Source organism: Hyla sarda, chromosome 5 (assembly GCF_029499605.1).
Source record: "Hyla sarda isolate aHylSar1 chromosome 5, aHylSar1.hap1, whole genome shotgun sequence".
NCBI classification, from domain to species: domain Eukaryota; kingdom Metazoa; phylum Chordata; class Amphibia; order Anura; family Hylidae; genus Hyla; species Hyla sarda.
The window spans coordinates 172,658,771-172,684,841 of record NC_079193.1 but is presented as its reverse complement, the minus strand read 5'-3'; the positions used below and the strand labels follow the sequence as shown (position 1 = coordinate 172,684,841).

The 26,071-nt window shown below is 42.8% G+C and overlaps 1 protein-coding gene across 13 annotated transcripts in view; it reads left to right on the top strand.

Moving 5' to 3' along the window:
• LOC130273638 (poly(rC)-binding protein 3-like) overlaps nucleotides 1-26,071 on the top strand; it is a 744,530-nt gene that overhangs the window by 680,218 nt on the left and 38,241 nt on the right. For all 13 annotated transcript variants that reach the window (XM_056520776.1, XM_056520775.1, XM_056520770.1 and 10 more), the window contains 6 exons: nucleotides 2,982-3,005; nucleotides 3,103-3,135; nucleotides 6,595-6,711; nucleotides 21,783-21,914; nucleotides 24,849-24,977; nucleotides 25,714-25,857. In XM_056520776.1, the coding sequence (XP_056376751.1) occupies nucleotides 2,982-3,005; nucleotides 3,103-3,135; nucleotides 6,595-6,711; nucleotides 21,783-21,914; nucleotides 24,849-24,977; nucleotides 25,714-25,857 (579 nt within the window). The remainder of the gene's footprint in view (nucleotides 1-2,981; nucleotides 3,006-3,102; nucleotides 3,136-6,594; nucleotides 6,712-21,782; nucleotides 21,915-24,848; nucleotides 24,978-25,713; nucleotides 25,858-26,071) is intronic.

Below are 26,071 nucleotides of genomic sequence, written 5' to 3'. Positions count from 1 at the left end.
TGCAAGTCTATGGGAGGGGGCGTGACATCCGTCACGCCCCCTCCCATAGACTTGCATTGAAGGGGCGTGGTCGTGACATCACGGGCGATGCCTGACTGTGATGTCACAAGCCTCCGCCCCGCATCGCAAGTCAGCTCCATTCCCGGGATCCGGGATGTGTGGGGTGCCGCAGTGGTGGGACCCCCCCGATCAGACATCTATGGGCAGAGTACCCCCTTTAAGCCTTTTAGACTATTAAAACATATGACGCTAAGGTTGAACAGTTACCTCTAACTCATGATCCAAAACTTTATTAATTACATTTTTTATGTATTTTTTAAAGATATTCTTTGCAACATGCTAATTCGTATCACAAGTTTCAAAATAGATTCTCATATTTAGCGAAGTTAATGATAACAATTTTGTATATGATCTATTTCTTTTTAGAGTACAATAAGTTTGGGATAATAATAATAGATGGGGTCCGGAGCCAGATTTAGGCAATGGAGAAATCTTCAATAACCACAGCTCATGTTCTAGTTATCAGATAATTCTTACTGTGGATCAGATTAACTATCTTGTCAACAAAGAGAAAAACCACAGCAAAAACAACAGGTGGGGCGGGGCGGGGGGGGGGGGGTTGCTTGCCAAAATTGGAATGTCAGTATGAATATGTTGCCACTTTAGTTAATGTGGTTGTTCTGGCTACACAGTCTAATTCTAGATGCTCTATTATCAAAGCTTTGGTGGACTTCACACTTATCAGCATAGGGTTCAGTTGATGGGCCCACCATGGCTAGTTGATTTCCAAGAAGGGCTTGTCCAGTAAGGAGCTGCAGCTCCCGTTGGCATCCTTGTAGTTACCTGATGCTCCTGTATTCTTCCTGCTTCTTAGACAAGAGCTCAGTGCAGGACCTGCCCACTCAGTCAATCACTGGCTTAAACTGGACAAAGCTCTAGGGCAGGACAACTCCGCTAAGCCAATCACTGGCCAATTTGGGATACTGCAGCAGCCAGTGATTGGCTGAGTGGACATGTCCTGCACTGAGCTCTCATCTTGGAAACAGGAAGAAGGCAGGAGCATCTGTGGTCTGAAAGGAGATGAACGAGAGCTGCAGCGGCACCAGCCGGGGATCAAGGGTAGGTAAGTATGTATTTTTTGTTCATTTTACCACATCCCCAGCAACATATTGATTTGTTGACAATTCTGGAATATCCCTTTAAGGTTTTCAGAGACAGGTATTTGAAAACCCAGCGATCACTGAAGATAATATACTCTCCATGGGTTTGCAACAATTCAGTTAGCAAATAAAATGTTCTAATAAAATGCCAGAACTGTTATTCTATTAGGATTAGAAAACTGAATGTGACCATTAATAAAACCAGCTCTTTAAAGGGGTACTCTGGAGGAAAAAAATCAACTGGTGCCAGAAAGTTAAACAGATTTGTTAATTACTTCTATCAAAAAATCTTAATCCTTCCAGTATTTATGAGCTGTTCTATGCTCTAGAGAAAGCTGTGTTTCTTTTCAATCTGACCACAATGCTCTCTGCTGACACCTCTGTCCGTGTCAGGAACTGTCCAGAAGCAAATCCCCATAGCAAACCTATCCTGCTCTGCACAGTTCCTGATACAGACAGATGTATCAGCAGAGAGCACTGTGGTCAGACAGAAAAGAACTATACAACTTTCTCTGTGGCATACAGCAGCTGATAAGTACTGGGAGCATTAAAAGACATCTGCAGTGGAAAACACTTATCCTGTGGATCCTGTGTTTTCCGCTGCAGTTGTCCTTTAAGATTTTTATATAAAAGTAATTTGCAAATCTGTTTAACTTTCTGGCGTGAGTTGATTGTCTTACACTTGAATACCCCTTTAAAGCAAAAAAGCAAAGCACATATGTCAGTGTTTGTAGTCTGATTGGGACATGGGGGAATGGGATGTCAAGGTTCACTTTAGTCATACAAGAGTTTTGGCATGTTTAAAGCGGTACTCCGGTGGAAAAGTTTTTTGTATTTTTTTATCAACTGGTGCTAGAAAGTTAAACAGATTGGTAAATTAATTCTATTAAAAAATCTTAATCCTTCCAGGAAATTATTTTCATTTTGGAACACAGTGCTCTCTGCTGACATCACAAGCACAGTGCTCTCTGCTGACATCTCTGTCCATTTTAGGAACTGTCCAGAGCAGCATATGTTTGCTATGGGGATTTTCTCCTACTCTAACAATTCTTAAAATGGACAGAGATGTCAGCAGAGAGCACTATGCTCGTGATTCAGCAAAGAGCTCTGTGTTGCAAAGAATTTCCTCAGTAGTATTCAGTAGCTAATAAGTACTGGAAGGATTAAGATTTTTTATAGAAGTAATTTACAAATCTAAGTAAAGGGAAGGGCACATGCATTCCGGGAGGCCGGAAGAAGCACGCATACATGTGTGAAACAGCCGGCGTAGCCTCCGAGCGCTCCCACTTACCTGCACCAATGCTGTGACCCAGCCTTCCGCGGACCGGACTCCTATACCGAGCTGTCTCCATTGAGCGGTGAGTGCAAGCATGTGCCCTTCCCTTTACTTGTATTGATACTTCACACATTTCGTATGTGCACCCCGCAGGAGACCTATCACGGGCCACCGATACCACGCAGTATCTCCATTACAGGTGCAGTAACCCTTTAGTGTGCTCTCTTCCTTCCTATCTCCCTACGTTATTTTAATTTACAAATGTGTTTAATTTTCTGTCACCAGTTGATTTAAAAAAAAAAAAAGTTTTCCACCAAAGTACCCCTTTAAGGTAGGTAGGCTAAAATACTTCTGCATATCCAGTTGACTTCAATAGTCTATTTCAATATAAAAGACAAAGCTTTAAAGCACCGTTCATAGTGGAAGAAATGCCATTTAATGCTAGAGTCCACACACTATTCCAGTGAAACTGAAAAAAACGAAACTATTGGTGTTTTATTATTATTTGTATCAGTCATCAACATTTTCGTATGTTTTTTTTCCAGGAGGTGGGAAGCATCATTGGGAAGGTCAGTACAGAATCATTTTATTTTATGATTGTTCTAGGCAATGCAATGCCTTGCCAGCCATAAACGTTTCTTTTCTGTGATTTTGTTTCCATAACAGAAAGGTGAGACGGTTAAGAAGATGAGAGAGGAGGTAAGAATATGAAATGTCAGTGTATCCTTCTCAATTTCTGTCAGAGAACAGTGTTTGCGTTCCATCAAAATATTTTCGGCTGCGCCAGGAAAGAGTAAGAGTGTCACTCAGTGGTTGCAAATATTATTTCAGCTGAGATCTCACAGTTTAAAATGACGTTCACATTGTCCTTTTAGTGACTGTTTTTATACCTAAATTAACTAGTCATTCCAATTCTAACGGCCCGACTAACACATGGACTTCAAAGCTCATGGCACCACTTGCTTTCGGTAGAGGACATAGACCCCACACAGATTCTTTTACGCTATAAACAGAAACAAAAATGCGGATCCAGCTCCATCTCTGTAAAAGCTTTTTCCTTTATTTCCCGAACCTGCGTATATATAATCACAAACAAACGTCTACATTGGCCCCATGTGTCTTGCATGTTTCGAAGGTTTGTCTCCCTTAGTCGCAGGACATACGCAGATACATGGGGCCACTTTGGAAATATTTATTTGTGAGGTTCTATGCTAGTTTGGAAATAAAGGAAAATGTTATTGCAGTTTTGTTTCCATTCACACAATTAAATTGACTTTTTATTGTACTCTGACCATTTTTGTACTTGAGGATGATAGTGTGGTCGCCAACAGAAGATTGCCTTGTAAGTGTGGGGGCCGGATTACAGGAACTGTGTTGTGTGCTTATGTGTTTGTGAAAATGAGCAGCCCCCACTCTTAAAAAGCTTTCAAAAGTTCCTGATCATGTATAGAATATACAGGATATTTAAAGGGAAACTCATAGTAGGGTCACCATCATAATTGGTGAAAAGAGCAAGTGGAGTAGTTGTCCATGAAAAACAATCAAGCTCTGTTTCCGAAGAGAGTTACTGAAGCAGAAAAGTTGAAATTGGATTGGTTACTATATAAACCTCCACTTTTCCTCCATACCCTTTTAGAGTTTCAGATTATAGGCACCCAAGGAGAAAACCTAATAAAATGCACCTTTTTGGTCAAATCCGTTATGTTATAACCCATACACTATAGAAGTAAAATTGTTGGTATTCTGTGTTCGTCATCATGAAGTCTATTTCCCATGGAGCCAGTAATGGCCTGTGCCTAATAATGAGCTAATCAAAAAGTGTCTCCGCAATGTGAACTGCAGCACACAAGTCACTTTATAGTTAATCAAATCGTTCACAATCAAAGATTAAAAGAGAGAGGCAAACTCTTCTAGATTCAATTATAAAGACTTCAGAAAGTCCATCATGTGTAATGGTCTACAAAGCTCCATGAGGCTAATTGTTAAACAGAATATTTCAGAACAAACTCACTAGTTCTTCTACAGGCTTATTGTAACCCCTACAGGGGTTCTCCGCCCTAGACATCTTATCCTCTATCCAAAGGACGCCATGACCACACACCCTCAATGCAAGTCTATAGGAAGGGGCGTGACTGCCGTCACGCCCCTTCCCATAGACTTGCATTGAGGGGGCATGGCCATGACATCACAAGCACGGCCCTGATGTCCAGAGCCTCTGTCCCGCATCGCCAGTCACAGAGCGAACTTCGGATTGTGTGGGGTGCCACAGCCGAGATCATAGGTGTCCCCAGTGGTGGGACCCCCGCAATCAGACATCTTATCCCCTATCCTTTGAATAGGGGATAAGATGTCTAGGGGTGGAGTACCCTGTTAAGAACCTGGACAATTTGGGATTTCGGTACCCAGACCCATTTTTCGATGCTAGCATGTGTGACTTTATGTTGTCATAACTCTAGAATGCTTTATTTATCCACTCATTACTACTTACTTACCTAAAAGGGATAATAACATAGTAACATAAGGGGGCATTTATCATTGTAGGTGTAAGCGAAGCATTTTTCTACACCTTTTTTTTGTGTGCTGGTAATGTGTAGGAGCACCACATTTATTAAATTGTCGCAGGGCATTTGTTAAATTTTGTGCAGGTAAGCATTTTCTGAAATGTCTTTCTTCATATACACCAAAAAGCTAGTGTTTAGTCTTTAGTTAGGGCTGGTGTTTAGTCTCAGTTGATAAAATCATTACCCCTGTATAAGACTAACCTTAACCTCTTGGGGAGGTGACCCCGCATCATATCGGGTCGGTCCTGGCATCTAACGGTAGCCCCAACCCAGCGCTAATAGCGCGCATCACCGATTGTGGTGACGAGCGCTATTAACCCTTTAGATGCAGCGTTAAAAGTTGATCACCGTGTCCAAACTGTAAAAAAAAGAATTCCCGGCAGCTCAGTGGGGCTGACCGGGACCACCACATTGAAACCACGGTGTTCCGATTAGCTAGGACTCGAGCGAAGGGTCCGTTACCTGCCTCAGGCATGTCCGATCGGTGATTGATTGCTCCAAGCCTGAGATCCAGAACTATAAAAATACATTGGTAATTAAACTGCACGGTCAATTCCAAAGTCCAAAATAGCATATTTTTGGTCATTTTTTATACCATTAAAAAAATGAATAAAAAGCGATCAAAAAGTCCGATCAAAAAAGGCTCAAAAACTAAGCCCTCATACCGGCAAGTACGCAGAAGTTATATAATATAGTTATAGGGGTCAGAAGATGACAATTTTACACATATAAATTTTCCTGCATGTAGTTATGATTTTTTCCAGAAGTACGACAAAATCAAACCTATATAAGTAGGGTATCATTTTAATCCTATGGACCTACAGAATAAAGATAAGGTGTCATTTTTACTGAAAAATGTACTGCGTAGAAACGGAAGCCCCCAAAATTTACAAAATGGTGTTTTTTCTTCAAGTTTTACATGATTTTTTAAAATTGGTTTTGCCGTAGATTTTTGGGTAAAATGACCGATGTCAATACAAAGTAGAATTGGTGGTGCAAAAAATAAGCCATCATTTGGGTCTGTAGGTGCAAAATTGAAAGGGTTATGAATTTTAAAGGTGAGGAAGAAAAAACTAAAGTGCAAAACCAGAAAAACCCTAAGTCCCCAGGGGTTAACAGCTGGCCTGTACACACTTTAAAAAAAAAAAGAAGTGTAAACCAAAAAGGCGCAAAAAATAGCCTGAGGTGCAGCGCTGTGCCAAATGTGAGACAAATCTACACACAAAAACATCTCTAAAGACAATGATAAATGCCCCCATAGTATGTAAGTGGGAAAAGGATGTATGTCCATCCAATTCACCCTACTACCCTGCAGTGTTGATCCAGAGATAGACAAAAAAACACAAGGTAGAACCAATTTTCCTAATCTCTGTATTGCCCATTTCTATATTTGTACCCTGTAATCGAATAGCCCTGAAGCTGCCCATAAACATGACAGACTTTGATTGGCTAACGTGGCCAATCATTCATACTTGTCCAGCCATGTCCTTGTTATATAAAGATGATCTGATCTAACTAGTGATATATATAGAGAAAGAGAGAGAGACACAACTTTTTCCTTTTTGTGAGCATTATTTGCATATTTTTTGCATTACAGAGTGGAGCACGGATCAATATATCAGAAGGCTCCTGCCCAGAAAGAATTGTAACAATCACAGGACCAACAGATGCAATTTTTAAAGCTTTTTCAATGATTGCACTAAAATTTGAAGAGGTGAGTAAACAAAGCCTTGTATTTAAAAAAAAACTTATGAGGTGTTATGCTAAAAAATTTCTGCAACACAGTACAAAATTATAAATGCGATATATTCTGATTATCTGATCATTTCTGTCTTAAAGGGGTATTCCATGAAAAAACTTTTTTCTTTCTGTCTGATAACAGTGATTTCTGCTGACACCTCTGTCTGTCTCAGGAACTGTCCAGAGTAGCAGCAAATCCCCCTAGCAAACCTCTCCTGCTCTGGACAGTTCCTGAGACAGACAGAGGTGTCAGCAGAGAGCACTGTTGTCAGACAGAAAAGAAAAACTCAGCTTCAGCAGCTGATAAGTACTGGTAGGATTAAGATTTCTTAACAGAAGTAATTTACACATCTGCTTAACTTTCTGGAGCCAGTTGATATAAACATTTTTTTTTAAGGAATACCCCTTTAAACAAGTTTTCTGAGTTAATACGATTGATGGTCTTGATAGGCCATTAATTCTGATTGGCAAGCTGCAAACACATGGCACCCCTGCCGATCAGCTGCTCGGCACCTTTGGTCACCACACTTCACAGTGAACAGGGACAGAAACAGTTGGCTCCATTCACTGTGTAGGGGTAGTGCTGTGTTCTTGCAGCTCAAGTGACCAGGAGATCAACTGCAGTAACCAGTCCTAGCCCCTAGCCTCTATGCAGTTAACCAGGCCAACTGATAGCCCAGAAAAGTGTTTCTTCATCTAAAGCAACCCCTTAAATATAAAGCTCTGACTCCTTAGAATCCATGGAAAGTTACTGTTTCTGCTGATGCAGGAGAACTATAACATTACATAGTAGCCATTCAAATAAATGTATACCAAGGAGTAGAACAAGACTTTGGAGAGGTTAAGGAACTAGTCGGCGCTGACCGGGATGATGACAACGGGACACACGATCGTCCGAATGAACACTTTATTAACCACAAGTCTTGTTTTACTTCTTGGTATATGTTTATATAAGAAAGGCTGCAGAAAGGATATCTGCTTCGCATACAAACGCTCTCCATTATTGTGTATGCGGGTACACAACCTGTATTGGTAAGTGGTTGCCTAGCCCCTCCCCCCTTTCCATGGGATTACTAGCGATACTCCCCATGGAGCACCTCTTCTTTTTTTTTCTACATTCAAATAAATGGGAGTCCACCAGATGGCAGGCCTATCTGCCAATCTATACATTGTGACCAGTCTCAGACTGTGTCACATCAGTCATTTGATGTTATCTGTGTTCTACTCTTTGATTGCCGATCCACTTGATATGTATATAATGTTATGGAACACGTTCAAACTTTTGGAATTTTGTCTCTGGCCTAAACTATAGAAACAGTCAAGGCGTCACTAATTTTTGGTAATTTTTCTGGTGTTTGTTTTAGAAACCAACACAAATTACCTAATGCTCCGCTTAATGGCGAAAAAGCAGCTTCATTCACTTAAAACGCTTTTAGCTGTAACAGTGCTGGAACAGGAATAATGGGTCAATTTGCAAGATGTTTGATCCTTTCTTTTGCCTTTCTGTAGAGTTTAGGGAGAAGCAATTGCTTCCAGTAATGCACATTAATGGCAAAAAAAGGAAAAGCCCTTACAGTCTGGTCCCAGAGCGGATAGAAATTGAAAGAATAATTGCATACTTTCAACTGTGGAACTGTATGATTCAATTATGTATTGATGTCAATGTTTTACATTTCTGAGAGTATACATTTCAGTCACCTAAAGGATTTTTTTTTCTTTTTTGCTTCATCTAAGTGGTTTCATTTTATGTAGCGCTGGAATTACACAATTAAATAAAGCAACGTGTGGAATATTTGGATTATGTATCAGCAGTATGTATTTGTTTCATTACGTATAATGCCAGCCACCAGCTGTTTACCCTTCATAGATTTTAGTACCATACATTTTTCCATTCATGGGAGCAATTCGGCATGAAATTCATCAGTAGCTTCAAAGTTAATTGTCTGGCAAGAAATGTGATGTTCTATGCACCAGGTTAGGAAATTAACAGAATCTAATGGCTGTTTAATATCCTAAATAACCAGTAATCCTAATGCCCCATCGTATGGCTATTACTAGGATTGTTCCCAGAAAGCTGTATGCAGTGGGTTTGGGTTGCTTTGTAACCCATGCACAGTTTAAAGTCATCTTTTCCAGATTCAATTTGTTGGGGGGATGTGCCCCCAATGCCGGCAGGGCGTAGAGCAGTTGTGGGGACCACCATCATTACTGCATAGCAGGGTATTAGCGACTTTTTTAAACCATGATTTTTAAGTACAGCTCCAAGATCCTACATTCCATTATTTGATTTTAGATGTTTTTCACTGGGGTTTTAATATTGAAGTAAATATTATGCACTACAGGTCAATACAGGTCAATACATTTTACTGTTTAATGATGGAAGTTGAGGAGTTGGGGGTAATGAATAGGTTTAGTAAGCAATTTCTTACAATGTACCCCATTTGTTCTCAAGAAACTAGAATATTGATATATGTGTATGGTCATACCCCTCCCATAGACTTGCTTTGAGGGGACGTGGCCGTGATGTCACGAGCGGGGTGCAGCCGTGACGTCGTGAGTCGTGATGTCCGGCGCTTCCCCTTACGCTCTAAATGAATGCCAGGTACAGCAGAAAGACCGCGGGGGGCCCCAGCAGGGGACCACCGCGATCAGATATCATATCCCCTATTCAGTCATTTTAATCCCTTATTAAAAGGGTATTCTGAAATTAAACAGTTGCACTATAATGAAATAAATGCACCCCACCCTACCCAACCCCCCTACGCCCCCCCCCCCCCCCGGGCCCCCACAGCTCCAAGCCTGAGTACTCCATAAATGTGCCACTTCCTTCTTCCTGTGACATGTCATCCCTGTAGCAAATAAATGTCCACTCATCTACTAACTGACCGCGGGGACAGGCATCACAGGGAGAAGGAAGGAGTAGACTGAGATGAAAAATGAATTCAAGAAATACTAAAACACTGTATCCATTGTATTCATTCGGAATTCAGGATCCACTACTAGTTTTGGATTTTATACCAAAAGAAAACAAAATCAACAGTAAAATAATAATAATAATTATTATTATTATTAATAGTCGTAATAATAATATTAATAAAGTGTTTGACTGAGGACTTACTAAATATATTAGGCAGATAGTATTTCTTTCCTCCACCCATGACAAGGTGACTCTTACTGAAGTAATTGGTACCACTTAGGTAATACAAAGAATTTGACTTAGCCTTTTGTTTACTTGTACCCAAATGAATGATCACTCCACACTCTGACTCTTCAAAGTAATTCAAGAGAAAAGTATGACTGGTCGTTGCGCTGCAATGTAAACCAAGTCAAATTATTTAAGCAGGGATTTGAACGCGTGAAGCTCTGGTTACATAGATACCATACACTGGAATTTCAGACATAGGAGTAATTCATGCATGGAGATATATTTTCTGTATGCTCACAGTTTATAAAGCCTTATATTTGGCATATACAACATAAAATGATACCTAAACTTTCTATTTATATTACTTTCCCCTTTGCCTAGTTTAACAATTGAATTATAAACAATAGCATTTTACTGCATTTTACTGCAGTTTTTTTTTATACTTTTTGACATGAAGGCCATATCTAGACCATGCTGTGTTTAACAAATAAAGACAAAATCCCCAAAAATACTGAAACAAAACAAATAAATGTTTAGTTATACCTTATAGACTTTAAAGCATCACTGTCATTTGAATAAACTTTGACATGGTTTTATACCCCGTGACGGTATAATCCCGCCCATTATCTGATATTCACTCCTATTATTAAGACTAAGTTCACGCCCGTCTGATGATTTCCTCGATTGTCAGACATAGTCCTTAAAGGAAAACTGTCAGCAAGTTCACCCACACTAAACCCAATACACTGGGTTATAGTGTGGGTGAACAGGAGTTCACGCAGGGGTCACTTAAATTTTTTTGATGGGTTGCCACCGAGTTTTCATCATGTAAAGTCCCGTAATTCACCCCCTTTAGTTGCACTCTGCAGGCATGTCCCCCGTCGGCAGTCATACTTTGGGTCCCGGAGGAAGGTGCCTAAGCCCTCCCCCCTTATTCGCATGTGCATTTTCTTCAACTCCACGTCATAGTGATGTGGAGTCACACGCCCCCTGAGTGCTGCGCTCTGTATACAGAGCACATGCGCTAAAGATTTTACGCAGCTCTTAAGTCCTGAAGACATGAGAGCTGTGCATCCCGGAGAGCGCTCTGGAGAGTGCGGCGGGCCATCACTACTGCCGACTTCCGTAGCGAGGGCCCGGCACATGTACGCTCTCCGGGACGCACAGCTCTCACGTCATCATGACATAAGAGCTGCATAAAATCCTCAACGCATACAGAGCGCAGCGCTCAGGGGGCATGTGACTCCACATCCCTAGGACGTGTAGTTGAAGAAAATGCATATGCAAATAAGGGGGGCGGGCTCAGGCACTTTCCTCCGGGACCCAAAGTATGACTGCCGGCGGGGGACACGCCTGTAGAGCGCAACTAAAGGGGGTGAATTACGGGACTTTACAGGACGAAAACACAGCGGCAACCCAACAAAAAAATGTAAGTGACCCCTGCATGAACTCCTGTTCACCCACACTATAACCCAGTGTATTGGATTTTTTTGTGGGTGAACTTGCTGACAGTTTTCCTTTAAAGCTAGAGTCAGGGTTAATATAGGCTTTTACCCTTAAGAGGTTGTGCAAGCTGTGAAATAGGGGATGGTAGTCCCCTACACAAATTAATGGGAAGCAGTTAGCAGCTACCTGTAAATGTGTGAGGAAAAGCACTGGCATATACGGGTAAATGATTACATTAAATATATATAATTATACGGGTAAATGATTACATTAAATATATATAATTATACGGGTAAATTATTACTTTAAATATATATAATTATATGGGTAAATGTCCTTTCCCTCTTTTTGGTTAGCTGAGTTGACTGTCACCTTAGTGGAATTAGTAGTATACTTGCTGGCAGGTAGGGATCCAAAGGTCAAGCCTTGATCAGTAGCTTGCAGTTAACCGGTGTGGCCCACCAATTTCTCATTCCACACAGGAGTTACCTCAATGGAGTTTATACATATCATGAAGGAGTTTTGAAAGTTGGATGACAGCTGTAACTGTTGGGGGTTTTTGTTGTTTTTTTGTTGGGGTTTTGTTTATGTTCTTTAATTGCATAGAGGGTGTTGTTGAGCTACAATAAGTAAGACCTATTATAGTTCTTGAGCTGCGCTGGGCATACACCACGCTGACAAATACCATACTTGCTGCATTCTGATTACATCCTGGTGACGCCAAAGCAGTACCAATATTACTTAAAGGGGTACTCTGCCCCTAGACATCTTATCCCCTATCCGTCACACCCCCTTCCATAGACTTGCATTAAGGGGACGTGGCCGTGACGTGACAAGCCTCTAGCACTAAACGAACGCCGGGTGCAGCAGGGAGATCTAGGGGCGGAGTACCCCTTTAACATGGCACCTCTTGAATTGAAATGCCTTTTGATTTTTTGCTGCTGCTGTCCCTTTCTTCAGCGATGGTTCAAAAGTTCCATGTCATGTATAATAAATGCACAGCATCACAATGCCTGAACCTAAGGAGGTGTTTTTACAGCTGCATGTCACAGCTTCTGCCGCAAGCCCTGGTGTCTGTCTTGTACATTCCGATCACACTTCTGAATTGCTATTATCTTCCCGCTATAATTAGAAGTCCACATCTGAACATTATACTCCCTGCGCTGTCAAGAACAAGTTCTTCTTTTGTTGGCTGTGACCCCATGGCACTTATTTCTTAGTACCATTTGAAATGACATTCTTCACTTCACTCCATACATTAGCGTGGTGACTTATTTATACATTCCAGACTGCTTTTACTGAAACAATTCCGGGTCAGGAAGCTTCTATGTGTTGTAGCTCATTAACTTCTGTATTTTTAGATGCGTTGAAGTCCTGGTACATGCATATGTCAGTGGCAGACCTGCTTGCTTGCACTTGTTCATTTGCAGCTCTAGTTGGTTTAACCTTTGGGAAAAACCTGACAGGCTGTGATGACCAACGCTGCATATTTGTGAACGGACGTTTTCCACCTTAGGAATGAATGTTTTGTAACAGAGAATCTATTGAACCCTGTTGTGTTATCGCTTCTGCTATATAAAGGGAAGGTTAGGAAAGTCTGTCTAGCATCTATCAACAGACATACATTTTCAGTATCCAAAAAGTTGGCAAGGGTCCTGCTATTCTGAAATGTCTGTTTTAGTGAAGACTTTTATTCCTCATGAAATAACAATTCTGGACAATCTTTTGTAAGGACACTGGGAGGGGAATTTAGGAAGACCAACATTTCACGCATTGGTGTTATCTTAAAATGTGCTGGCAAAAAGATGGTTCAAGATTTATTAAAGCAGTAGTGCAGTGAAACATATCTTATCCCCTAAGTTATAGATCGCAGGAGGGGGGGGGGTCCAACCGACCGATCGACCGATCTCCTGATCTGGGCCCCAGCAGTCTGCTGGAAGTGGCAGTTCCGACCCCCACAGGCAGCTGCATCTGACACGCCCCCTCCATGTATCTCTATGGGATACATGGAGGGGGCATGCCGGCCGCTGCTCCGTGCGGGGTCAGCATACCACCTTCCAGCAGACTGCCTGGGCAATGGCCAGGAGATCGTGAGGGTCCCAGCAGTAGGACCCCCGCAATCTATAACTTATCCCCTATCCATTTGATAGGGGATAGGTTATGTTTCACTACAGAACTCCTTTAAAAACCTTTGCACATATTTCTTACTCCCAAAGCACCATACTTTAAAATGCACTCCAACGGGGGGGCGTGTCCTGCAGTGCATGGCGGCGGTCGCATAAACCTTGTGCTCCGCTGCAGCCCAGGCCTAATAGCGGCTAAACAGCATTGATCCTGAGCATATCGCTACGGCAATTGTGCCCACCGGTACCTGATCTGTCGGGGCACCTGATGATGACCCGGAGGCGAGGGAAAAAGAGCCCACTGAAGCTCACGGCGTTCTTTCCTGCTGCAGAGGCCTCACAAGATGGCGCGGCTCTGTGCGGGTCAGCGTCTCCGGCTACTGGAAGTGCCTCACCAGCGTCTTCATCCTCTCAGACGGGCTGCGCCCTGGAGGCTTCTCCTTCAACTCCTCCGATTCTCCTGACAGGCTGGTCGCCTTCGGTGCAGCAGGACCCGCAGGTACCGTTTTCCCCGATCTCTTCCAAGCCACTGGGAGCGGGGACCCTGCATACTAGAGGCCCAGGAGGCCCTGATGGGAGCTCTTCGTCGGCGCCCCTAACTGAACCTATTATGAGGGGGCTTCTCGCTGAGTTACATACCTCCATTCAGGGCGACATTAAGGCAGCCGTGTCCAATATACAGCATGAGATCTCCTCTCTTGGACACCGCACATCGCACATTGAGAACAAGATGGCGGAACTCACCTCTTCTCATAATGAAGTAGTGGACCTAGCTAATGGCCTGGAGGATGAGGTTACCGCTCTACAACTTAAGATAGCAGATATGGAGGACAGGTCTCGCCGCAACAATTTATGGGTGAGAGGGGTGCCGGAGTCTGTGAAAACGGAGGACCTCAACACCTTCCTAACGGATTATTTTGCATTGTTGCTGCCTCAGGCTTCCACCCTAGATCTGCTAATGGACAGAGTCCACAGGCTCCCTAAGCCCAAAACCCTACCTGCTGCTACACCAAGGGATGTGATTCTGCGCCTTCACTTTTACCATATTAAGGAGCAATTGATGTTGGTGGCGCTCCTCACCCTCCCTACCAGATGGGTATTCGGGACTCCAACTTTACACGGATCTATCTGCTGCCACTCTAGCCAGGAGACGTGAGTTCAGTGCAGGGACTAAAGCTCTCAGAGAAAAAGGGATCCCTTATAAATGGGGATTCCCTGTGAAATTGATTGTCACCAATAAGGGGTCCAAACATGTGGTCTCTTCCCCGGAGACCCTATTGCAACTGTGTGCGGAATGGAACTTGCCTGTTGATCTGACTGCTCAGAGGTCCCTGGACATACCACATGCTGCAAAGATAGCTGAGGAATGGAAGGTTGTCTCCCACCGCAAGAAAAAAATCAAGACATGAACTGTTTCTCTGCCTTTAGACAGGCCTGTCCGACTTGACTCACTGGCTTGCGACTGGGGTATCCTTCCCCATCCTTTGGGTTACTTATCCTCTTAGTGCTCTGGATACTTTTCCTGAATGTTTAAACATTCGGCCTAACTGCAGTCGAATGTACTTACCTACCCCCATTAAGACCTACCACATGGTCTTTACTACTGCTTGCTCAATTTATCTGTTCTTTGTTGTTCGTTCTGTTTACTTGTTTTCTGTCCCGTTGGTCCTCCATCACTTACTTTCTCTGATATTGGATATGAGAGGCTCCTCTTGCGAGCTGCTAAGTGTAGATGTATCCTCTTCGACGGGAGTACCTGCTCCTTCTCAGTTTACTGTGCTAATGGTTCTGCTTTGCGTTGATGTATACTTTAATTATGGTTATTAAGGTTGTGTCTATGAATGTGCGGGGTCTTAACTCACCGTATAAAAGGTCTCTGGTGTGGAGGGAGGCTAGACGCCTGGCGGCCGATATCCTCTGTATACAAGAATCCCATTTATTAGCCCTAGATGCCCATAGACTCCAAAATAAGAGATATCCACATATCTATCAAGCGCATGCTGTTCACAAGAAGGGAGGAGTGGCGATTGCATTTAAGAACACCCTGACGGTTACTGTCCAGCACTCTGTGATAGATGATAGAGGTCGTTTTATAATTATTGTGTGCCTACTAAACAATGTTCAATATACCTTATGCTCCTTATATGCGCCTAATGCGAAACAGTGTACCTTCCTCAGGGCATTCTTGCGCAAATTGGAGTCCTTGAGAAGGGGACACTGCTTACTGCTAGGAGATTTTAATATGACCATGTGGCCTAGTGTAGATTCTACTTCGCCCAGTTTGAAAAAAGAACCCACCGGTTTCTTCACTAGTGTGTCCCAAAATGACCTATATGATGTTTGGCGTATATCCCACCCCACGGAAAGGGACTTCACCTTCTTTTCTCATGTGCATAAGATATACACCAGAATAGATTACGCCCTTACCTCCCACTCTCTCCTATCATTGGTTTCAGAGACCCAAATTATGCCCATAGAATGGTCGGACCATTCCCCCATAAGCGTAACCATTAAAGAATCGCATAGCCCCCGCCCGACCTATATTTGGAGACTTAACCCACTAATACTCCATAATCCTGAATACTCTGAAGCGACCAAGTTGGCGGTTGATGCCTACTTCCGCATTAATGATACTGGTGATGTCACAGACCCCATGCTTTGGTGTGCGTTTAAGGCTACAATTAGGGGCCACTTTATTAGCCAAACAGCCTATGACAGGAAGCTCCGCCAGACCAAAACACTAGAACTCCAACAGCGCCTTGCAGAATTACATAGGCGCAATAAGACCTCGTACTCTCCATCACTAGTAGGAGAAATTTCTCAGGTTAGTGCTACCCTACACTCCCTCTCTTTACACAGCTATGAGATGGCACTGAGAAGGCTCAAAATGACATGGTATTGGCAGGGTAATAGATCTGGCTCTATACTGGCTAAACAACTTAAAAAACGTCAGGATAAGGGGAGAATCCCCTTCCTTACTAAATCTGATGGTTCTATAGTTACTGACCCTCAAAGTATAGCCAATTGTTTTGCAGATTTTTATAGCAAATTATACAATCTTCAACATGACATTGCTACTCCACAGCCTGATGAAGCAGTTATCTCTTCTTTTCTGTCCTCTATGTCCCTCCCCTCTCTGTCCTCGGACCAAGCATCTGATCTTTGCTCTCCCTTCTCCACAGAAGAAATTCTTGAATGTGTGCGTTCCCTCAAGCCCTCGAAGTCACCTGGCCCTGATGGTATTACAAATGAATTCTATAAGCGATTTGGCCCTTCCGTAGCTCCCTTTTTGACCAGAGCCTTTAACCGTATTAGGGAGAACGGTGTGCCCCCTAAAGAGATGTTGGATGCTCTGGTCATTACCATACCTAAACCTGGTAAGCCACTGGACTCTACCCTAAATTACAGACCAATTTCTCTCCTAAATAGTGATATTAAATTGTATGCCCTGGCTCTTGCTGCTAGGTTGAATAGGGTTTTGCCGGACCTAATTCACAGGGACCAGGTTGGCTTCGTCAAGGGTCGTCAAACGGTGGATGGTACGAGACGCTTTCTCGACATCATCACAAAAGCGCATTCCGATCGGACGCCTTCTCTCTTGCTATCCCTTGATGCGGAGAAGGCGTTCGATCGAGTGCACTGGGGATATTTGCGAAGTGTGCTGCGTAAGTTTGGTTTTCCCCACTCTTTGGAATCCGCCATTATGGCACTATATACGCTCCCATCTGCTAGAATTTACACGATGGGTACCCTTTCCAATAGTTTCTCACTTAGCAATGGGACAAGACAGGGGTGCCCACTATCCCCTCTTATATTTACCTTAGTTATGGAGCCGCTTGCTCAATCCATCAGGGACTCCCCAGACATTGCGGGCATTCAAATAGGAAAAGTAGACCACAGGATTGGCTTGTTTGCCGACGATGTTATCATTAGTCTCTCCAACCCCCTGAGCTCTTTAGGCCCAGTTATGGACATTATTGATGCCTTTAGCCGAGTTAGCTTTTATAAGATTAACCCCACAAAGTCGTGTATCTTACCATTGCAGATACCCACTGAGCAACAGAGAGTGCTACAAGCTAAATATCCCTTTCAATGGGTCACTGACCAGATTCCTTACCTAGGCATAGTCCTTACTGCGTTGCCTGATAAGACAATTGCTTCTAATTTTGCTGTTGTGCGGTCCCAGCTTACCAAGGAAATTGATAACTTCTCCAAGCTTCCTGTCTCATGGGCGGGACGTGTTGCCTCTGCTAAGATGATGCTGCTCCCTAAAATTTTATATTTTTTTAGATGCCTGCCGATGATAATGCCCGCCTCCTTCCTCTCACAACTACAGAGAATGCTCTTACGATTTATTTGGGATGGCAAGCACCCTAGGGTTGGTGCGAATATATTGTATCGCCCTGTGCATGAGGGGGGTATGGGGGTGCCAAACCTTAAAATGTACTATCACGCTGTTCTACTCGATCAGCTTAAAAAATGGTGGTGGCAGGACGCTCCCCCCCTGTGGGTAGATATTGAAGCTGCTGTCCTCAATGTCTCTAATTTTAATAACTTTCTCTGGGCATTGCGCTTTAACCCTACCTTTGCTCCCTCTTCTCCTTTCTCTACTATTGCGGCTGCTATCAGGTTGTGGAGTAAGGTGGCGCGGATTAAAAGTCTTTGTCCACCTAGAGTGAAGGATATCCCTTTAGCTGCTATAGGAGACTATATTCTAGATATAGATTTTAAGCCCTGGATAGATGCGGGCATCCTCACTGTGGCATTGATTAGCGATGCTAATGGGTTGATGCCTTTCACTGATATTGTACGCATGTTCTCTATATCACAGAAAGACTTTTACAAATATTTGAGGCTTAGACATTTTTTGAGATCCCTCCCTTGGGATAGCTCTCGGCCTCGCACTGCGTATGAACATCATTTCCTGTGCAGGGACTCCTTTACTAGGGGTATCTCCCTTGCTTATGTAGCTTTGACTGAGGCGGAGGGGGAAATGATCAGTACGTTTAAGTCCAGATGGGAGGAGGACCTGGCACGCAGATTCACGGCTGAGCAGTGGAGCTTTGTCTTTAACATGCACAAAAAATATTCTAAATGTGTTAACCATTTCGAAGCTTCCAGGAAGCTCCTATACCGATGGTACTACACGCCGGTTCGTCTGGCTAAAATATACCCTACCACCTCCCCAGTGTGTTGGCGATGTAACCGGGAAAGTGGTACCTTGCTACACGTGTGGTGGACTTGCCCGTTAATTGCACCTCTTTGGACCAAAATTAAAAAGTTATTGGACAACCTAGTGGATTGCCCCTTCTCATGGGGCCCAGAGAGTGCGCTACTATTCCTGTCCCTAGAACAAGTTCCCCCGCATTATATGACCATTTTATATCATATTCTGACAGTTGTGAGGGCTCACATTGCTCGGAGGTGGAAGTCGACTGAGGTGCCGGGTCTTCCTGCCATTCTGGCGGAGGTTCATAGTAACCTCGTGTTGGAGGGATTGATAGCGAAGAGGTGTGGGGCTTCTAATAGCCGTATAGCTACTCTGTCCCAGTGGACGGACAGTTGTTCGACCCCAGTTAGGGTCGTAGATTAGCTAATTGTGTATGCACGATGTATCTCACTCTGATATGTGTATTATGATATGTGTATTATGATTATGATTGTATTCGTGGTCTCTCATTCCTTGTTTTATACTTTATATATTGAGGACCTTACTGTTGTTCTGTTGGTTCTGCTCCTTTAATAGGTGCATAACTGTACTGGTTTGTGTTATATGAAAATTTATAAATAAAGTTTAAAAAAAAAAAAAATGCACTCCAACCATGAGCTGGAGTAGATTTCTGATATAACTTGCCAATTTCTGGTGTATGTTATTTTACATTGGCCAGGCCATGGGATACCACACCCCTCCCGCCAGAACAGATGAAAAGTCTCAAACCATGGCACGTGCAAATGTTACTGTTATTCTTCCTGGTAATGTGCACCATTCTCTTCATCATAAAAGTGTGTTCTTACCCAAACAGACATTGTCCGGTCATTGTGCACCATGCCAGTATGTATGGACATACCCTCTTTGTAAGAGGAATAGTAACAGTCGTTACCTTAGATCAACAGTACCCGGAGGAGTAACGGAGCAATGGAACAAAGTAGAGTCTTCATAAAAGATTGCTCAGCATCATTTCACAGGAAACACAACTATTTTCTAAAAAAAATAAAGACATCAGGAGAGGCCACAGGTTTTCTTTAACAGCGAAGCAACACAGGACATACATGCTCTGGGTGGCTGGTACTTACCAGACAAAGATGTAAATGTACCTACTGCAGTGTTTACTGTATATAAAGCAAGCGCAGGCTTTATAGGCAGCAAGTGACAGCAATAATGACGGACATCATTGATAATGCTGATGTTAGCCATTTACCCTTTAGATGTCATAATCAATGCCCATCACGGCACCTAAGGGGTAAAAAAAAAAAGTGTCAGTGGGTTTGGGGCACTTATCAGACCCCCGGCAGCACAATTGCAGAGGTATGATGAGTTAAAATGGTGTCCAGAGGGCTCCTCCTTACCTCCATGTCGCTGATCATCTCTCTTCTGATACAGACTGTCTTAGGCAGACTAATCTAGACTAATCACTAAGCAATGCTATGGCATATTACTGTATAGTCAAAGCAATTGAATGATTGCTTATAATGGTCCCCATGAGGACTATAAAAGTGTAATATAAACAATAAAAAAAGTTTTAAGAAACATATAAGCGCTGCTCTAAACCTGGGAATATTGTCGAAGGTCTCCTCTAATGGCACATGTGACCTCTCCTTTATGTTACAATCTTTTGTTTTCTAAATGTAAATTTGCCATACTGTATTTGCTGGGACATAAAATTGAAGGCTTTTCTTGTTAATATAAAATATATTGCACGTGTTTCAGATGAATGCACATAACTGGTGATATATAAATGTGCCCCAAAATGTATTGTCAGGCAATTCCAGACATCTGTAGCACTGCCAGATAGCTTCTCCACTGTGGTTTACAGAATCGTGTAGAAAGTTAAGGGAAGGACAGCTGCTGATTATTGTATCTCTGGGTTTTGTAAATTATTGGAGGATTTGTCTTAATCCCTTAAAGCATTTCTCAACAGGTGTCACTTATATTATTTAAATCAGGCAACTAATACCATTCATACAAGCCAGCTAAATTATTCTAGTCCTCTTTAATCCAGTCAAAACAAGCCATTGGTATGGAAACACAATATACTGCGGAACTGTGTTATTGTCTCCTTGAATATATTACAAGGTGACAAAATGATCGGCCAGCGGAGACAATTATGTTTGGATACCTAAACATTATATACATAACAATTCTCTTATTTTTGATCCATGTTCATGAACCCATTTATAGAGGGTATTCAAGTTACAGACTTAACTAGTGAAGCACCAAAAATAAAATGCCAAAACACAAATGTAGCTGAGTGGATATGTTAAAGTGGTACTCTACCCCTATCCAAAGGATAGGGGATAAGATGTCTGATTGCAGGGGGTCCCGCCACTGGGGACCCCCGCGATCTCCCTGCTGCACCCGACGTTCGTTTAGAGCGTTGGGTGCAGTGCCGGAGGCTCGTGACATTGACAGTCACGGCCCGCTCATGATGTCACAGCCACGCCCCCTCCCATAGACTTGCATTGAGGGTGCGTGGCCGTGACGTCACAAGCAGGGGTGACTGTGATGTCACAAATCTCTTTCTGCCACGCATCACCAGCCATCAGAAATGGAGCAAAGTTCGCTCCATTCACCGGATGTCTGGGGTGCCGCAGACAAGATCGTGGGGGTCCTCAGCAATGGGACCAGCGCAATCAGACATCTTATCCCCTATCCAAAGGATAGGGGATAAGATGTCTAGGGGCAGAGTACCCCTTTAACTAGCTAACTGTTTCTATAACTGATGTCACTTTGGGTTATTGGACCCCCTGTTTGGCCTATTTGGATGCAAAAATATGTTCCTATTACATTTGTCTGAAAACGGCTCTATAGAACACCTAAGATAACATATTGAAATTTTAGCATCAGTTGTGTTAAAATTCCAATCTCCTAATATCATAATGAGTTAAAACTAATGTTTGCTACAATGACTTGTATATACTACATCTGTAAAAATAAATTAAAAAATCTATTTATAGGTATCACTGCTCAGTCTTCTGCTTTTGGTTTCATAATATTCCAAAGTATCATATCATGTGACTCAAGTATAGGGTAGTATTGGAGTTGCACATTGCATTTTTAATTTTGTTTATTTTTATGAATCAACTTAATTCATATGTTCATTGTCATTGCAGGATATCAATGCTTCCATGACAAATAGCACAGTCACAAGCAAACCACCAGTAACGTTACGGCTTGTTGTACCGGCAAGTCAGTGTGGCTCTCTTATAGGAAAAGGGGGGTCAAAAATAAAAGAAATCAGAGAGGTAAGATTTATTTCAGTCATTTCCTCTGCTTCATGATATTTAATTTACATAATCATAAAATAACAGGCCCTAAAAACAATAGGAATATTTTGTCTCCTGAAATGGCTACTCCTTCAACGTGAGGGCAATAAGGGAAAATTCTGATGACCGTGATCTTGAAGAAATAATTATATCACAAGAACAATCCTGATATTAGACTTACGTATAGAATTTTGAAATGCATACATTGCTCTTGCTTTTATCATAAGGTGCAGCAGGTCACTTTGTATCTGGGTGTAAGCAGTAAGTATGTATAAATGACATAGGATTTAAAGGGGTACTCCACCCATAGACATCTTATCCCCCATCCTTTGGAGAGGGCATAAGATGTCTGGGGACCCCTGCGATCTCTGTGCTGCACCTAGCGTGCATTAAGAGTGTCGGGTTCAGCGCTGAAAGCTTGTGATGTCATGGCCGTGCCCCGCTGGTGACATCAAGGCCACGCCCCCTCATTGCAAGTTTATGGGAGGAGGCGTGACGGCCATCAAGCCCCCTCCCTCCCACAGACTTGCATTAAGGGCGTGTGGCAGTGACGTCACAAGCAGGGTGTGATCGTTATGTCACGAGCCTCCACCCCGCATAGGCAGTCATCCAGCATGGAGCAAAGTTCGCTCCTTGCACCAGATGTCTGGGGTGCTGCAGCCGAGATCACGGGGGTCCCCAGTGACGGGACCCCCTGCGAACAGACATCTTATCCCCTATCCTTTGGATAGGGTATAAGATGTCTAGGGGTGGAGTACCCCTTTAAATAGGAAAAAGTGTAAAAAGCCGAAAAAGGGGCATGGTCTGCCGTAAAGGGGGTGTGGTCGGTCTGAAAAGGGGTGTGGTTTCACAACCCGACCTATTTACTATTGAATTCACAGAAAATCCTGCGGATAAATGGCTGGAAATTTCCACCTAGAAAAAGCTGGTCAGAAAATGTTTCCTACTTGAAAATCTGTGTTCCCCATAGTAAATAGAGAAGAATCCTACAAGTCTGAAACAACATTACACACTAGTAAAAACCCAACACTCTTAGTAAATAAGGCCCAATGTCTTATATACTGTATTAGGAACATAGTAATAGTAATATTTCTTTAACCATCAGCATTCTCTGGTCCCAGCTACAGATAAGTCCAAGGGGCCAATAATAAAAACTAACATCCTTTTGAAGACCGGCCCTAGAAGGCAAGCCACATGTTTTATTAGATTATTTAATTTGATGCAAAGGGATTAGAAAAAGAACAGATTTCTCCTGTTTTCTATTTGGATTATGAAGACATGTTCATTTATTTACGCAATAGTCTTATCCAAAGGGAAAAACTAAAAATATGCACTGTACAGTCACGTGGTTGCAGTTGCTTTAAATGGAATTTACAGTGATTCAACAGTGAATGCTCTAGGAGTTTAACTGTCTGCACGGTAATTAGTTCACAGCCATCAGATCAAGGGGAGGCAATAGGGGCATTGTCTCCCAGCCAGCGGAGATATGTTATTTTATTGACCTGCTGCAGTAGATATAATGAAGCATTGTGTATGCAGCTGATAAAAGACAGAACCTTCTTTTTTTTCTTCTTGGGAAAAGCTGAGTATACTAGTAAATATCCATTTCTGCAGCCTGTATCCTGTCCGGATGAAATGCAGTTATATAACGGTTTATTTATATAAAGTAAATCTTCACACAAGCGCATTAGAAGTCTGGCACCGCTAATGTATATGGGTATATGAGAGCATAGACATGAGAAATAAAACACAGCTAATAAATGTGTCTGTCCGGGCAGTGGTTGCTGTGGGTAACAGTGGTGTTCTTATCACCGAAAGTCCAGAAATGCAGCACATTCATCATATGTAGAAAAGAAGAAAGATAAAGCACTCACGGCAGCCGGAAGTCCAACAGCAGAAGGTAGATTTATTCCGATGCTTGGATACATGTAGCAAGACGGACAGACAGGGAGCAGTGGGTGGAACAGGTGAGGCGGGGCGGAACGAAGGGGCGGCAACCGGTTTCACGCACTGAGGCGCTTCCTCTGGCCCACACGAGTGTGGGCCAGAGGAAGCGCCTCAGTGCGTGAAACCGGTTGCTGCCCCTTCGTTCCGCCCCCGCCTCACCTGTTCCATCCACTGCTCCCTGTGCGTCTGTCCGTCTTGCTACATGTATCCAAGCATCGGAATAAATCTACATTCTGCTGTTGGACTTCCGGCTGCGGTGAGTGCTTTATCTTTCTTCTTTTCTAAATTTTTATATAAAGTTATCCCATTGTAAAAGTAACACTATAGTGAGATAGACTTGCCTACCATATGTACATCATCAGTAATGTGAACCTGAGAAGATATTCAGAATATGATCGCCAATGGTCTGCCATACAAGCAGCTCCCTTGCCATATGATTAGTGGCCTATCTAGTGTTGCAGTCACTGGTTACTAAAAACATTTAGTAGCCACAATAATAATAGAGCAGATTTTAGGTATGCCCTATGAGATTCTAAAATCACTGGACAGTTTCAAAGAGCACAATTCACAGAGAAATGATACATTTTGATTGAAGTTACTGGATGTAAAGGGGGTAACTCTCATATTTCCTCCATATGTTAAAACTGTGTGTGTTTCACTTTAAATTTGTATTGTTGGCATGTTATCTTCCCCGGTTGTTTGCCTTAGATTTGTTACGCTGATCCTTACGCTGTAACAGGCTAACAGGCCGTTGTGCATGGTGACACGGTCATACCGGATCAGATTTATTGGGCAGATCACCTCTTTGGGAAGACTGTCCAGTCCACCAGACATATTTTTCCTATTTTTATTTTCTACTGTATCTGTGATTTCTCTATTTTCTATAATTTCAGCCATGGGTTGTATAGAGGTGCTTTCTGCTGTTCTGGCATTCTTATACTCATTTTTTTGTGTATTTCATTTAAGTCCACAGGTGCTCAAGTTCAAGTAGCAGGGGACATGCTACCAAATTCAACAGAGCGTGCAGTTACCATTTCAGGAACTCCTGATGCCATCATCCAATGTGTTAAGCAGATCTGTGTAGTTATGTTAGAGGTAGGTATATAGTAATGTATCTATTCTAGACTTAAGGTCAATGCTGGCTTCAGGGGGTACAATCTGTGAGTCACAGCATAAATTCCCACTCCTGTTTAAGGAGGTGATGCCAATCCCCCTTTTCCGATCTCTTTTCATATTCCCAATCTATTTCCTTTTTCGTTCATTGCCCAGTAGCCTTTTATTTTAAGCAGCAATGCACTGGTGAGTGCTTTATCCCATAATGCACAGTGCAGGTGTCCTGCTCCTTATCTAGACAGCCACCGATAGCTCCAGTGCCAAGAGCTATGTAAGACGGAGCCTGCTGTACTAAGGAGAGTTGTAGGCAGTACAAGCAGTATAAGCAGCCAGCCTAGAATATGTTTCTAACAGAAAACAAAGAGTCTAATAAACTCCAGCAATCACTATGCAGTCCACTTTAATACCATGTTCACATTGCCGAAAATGTTCGGAATGTCCTCCCAGAAAACATGGGCGGGCACCGCATCTCATAGATGGCAATGGATTTCTGAGCAGAACCTGCAGAAAGAAAAGACATGTCTATTTTTCCTAGGGATGCCAGAATTGGAGTTTCAGCAGCAAAATCATCTGCCAAAGAAATGACGCCATGTGCACAGTGCAGCAGAATCCCATTGAAATCCCCATTACCGATGACATGCCCTTGTACCCTCTATCCATTAGAATTATTTTGGTGTTTGTACTGACTAACTTTTGCTTTTCTTTTTTTCATTTTCAGTCGCCGCCAAAAGGTGCCACTATCCCTTATCGCCCAAAGCCTGCCTCTGGACCTATTATTTTTGCTGGAGGCCAGGTAAGAGCGGATACCATTTTGGCCTCAGCTGGAAATCACACCGTCCTGGCCCAACCTCAACCAGCACCTGTTAGTTTATTCTCTTTTTCCTGGTATAGTATAAGAGTATATGTTGTTGGATGCATTGCTTGCACAAAGTAGATTAGTTCACCCCAACTGCTTCATAATTTCAGAATCACTGCAGTTTCCATTGTCACGTTCTTACTCCCCGTTTCAGTGGTTGTGAACATATTGTGCATGCTGTCTCCCCCTTCTGTATTAAGTTGCAGAATACTTTTACATT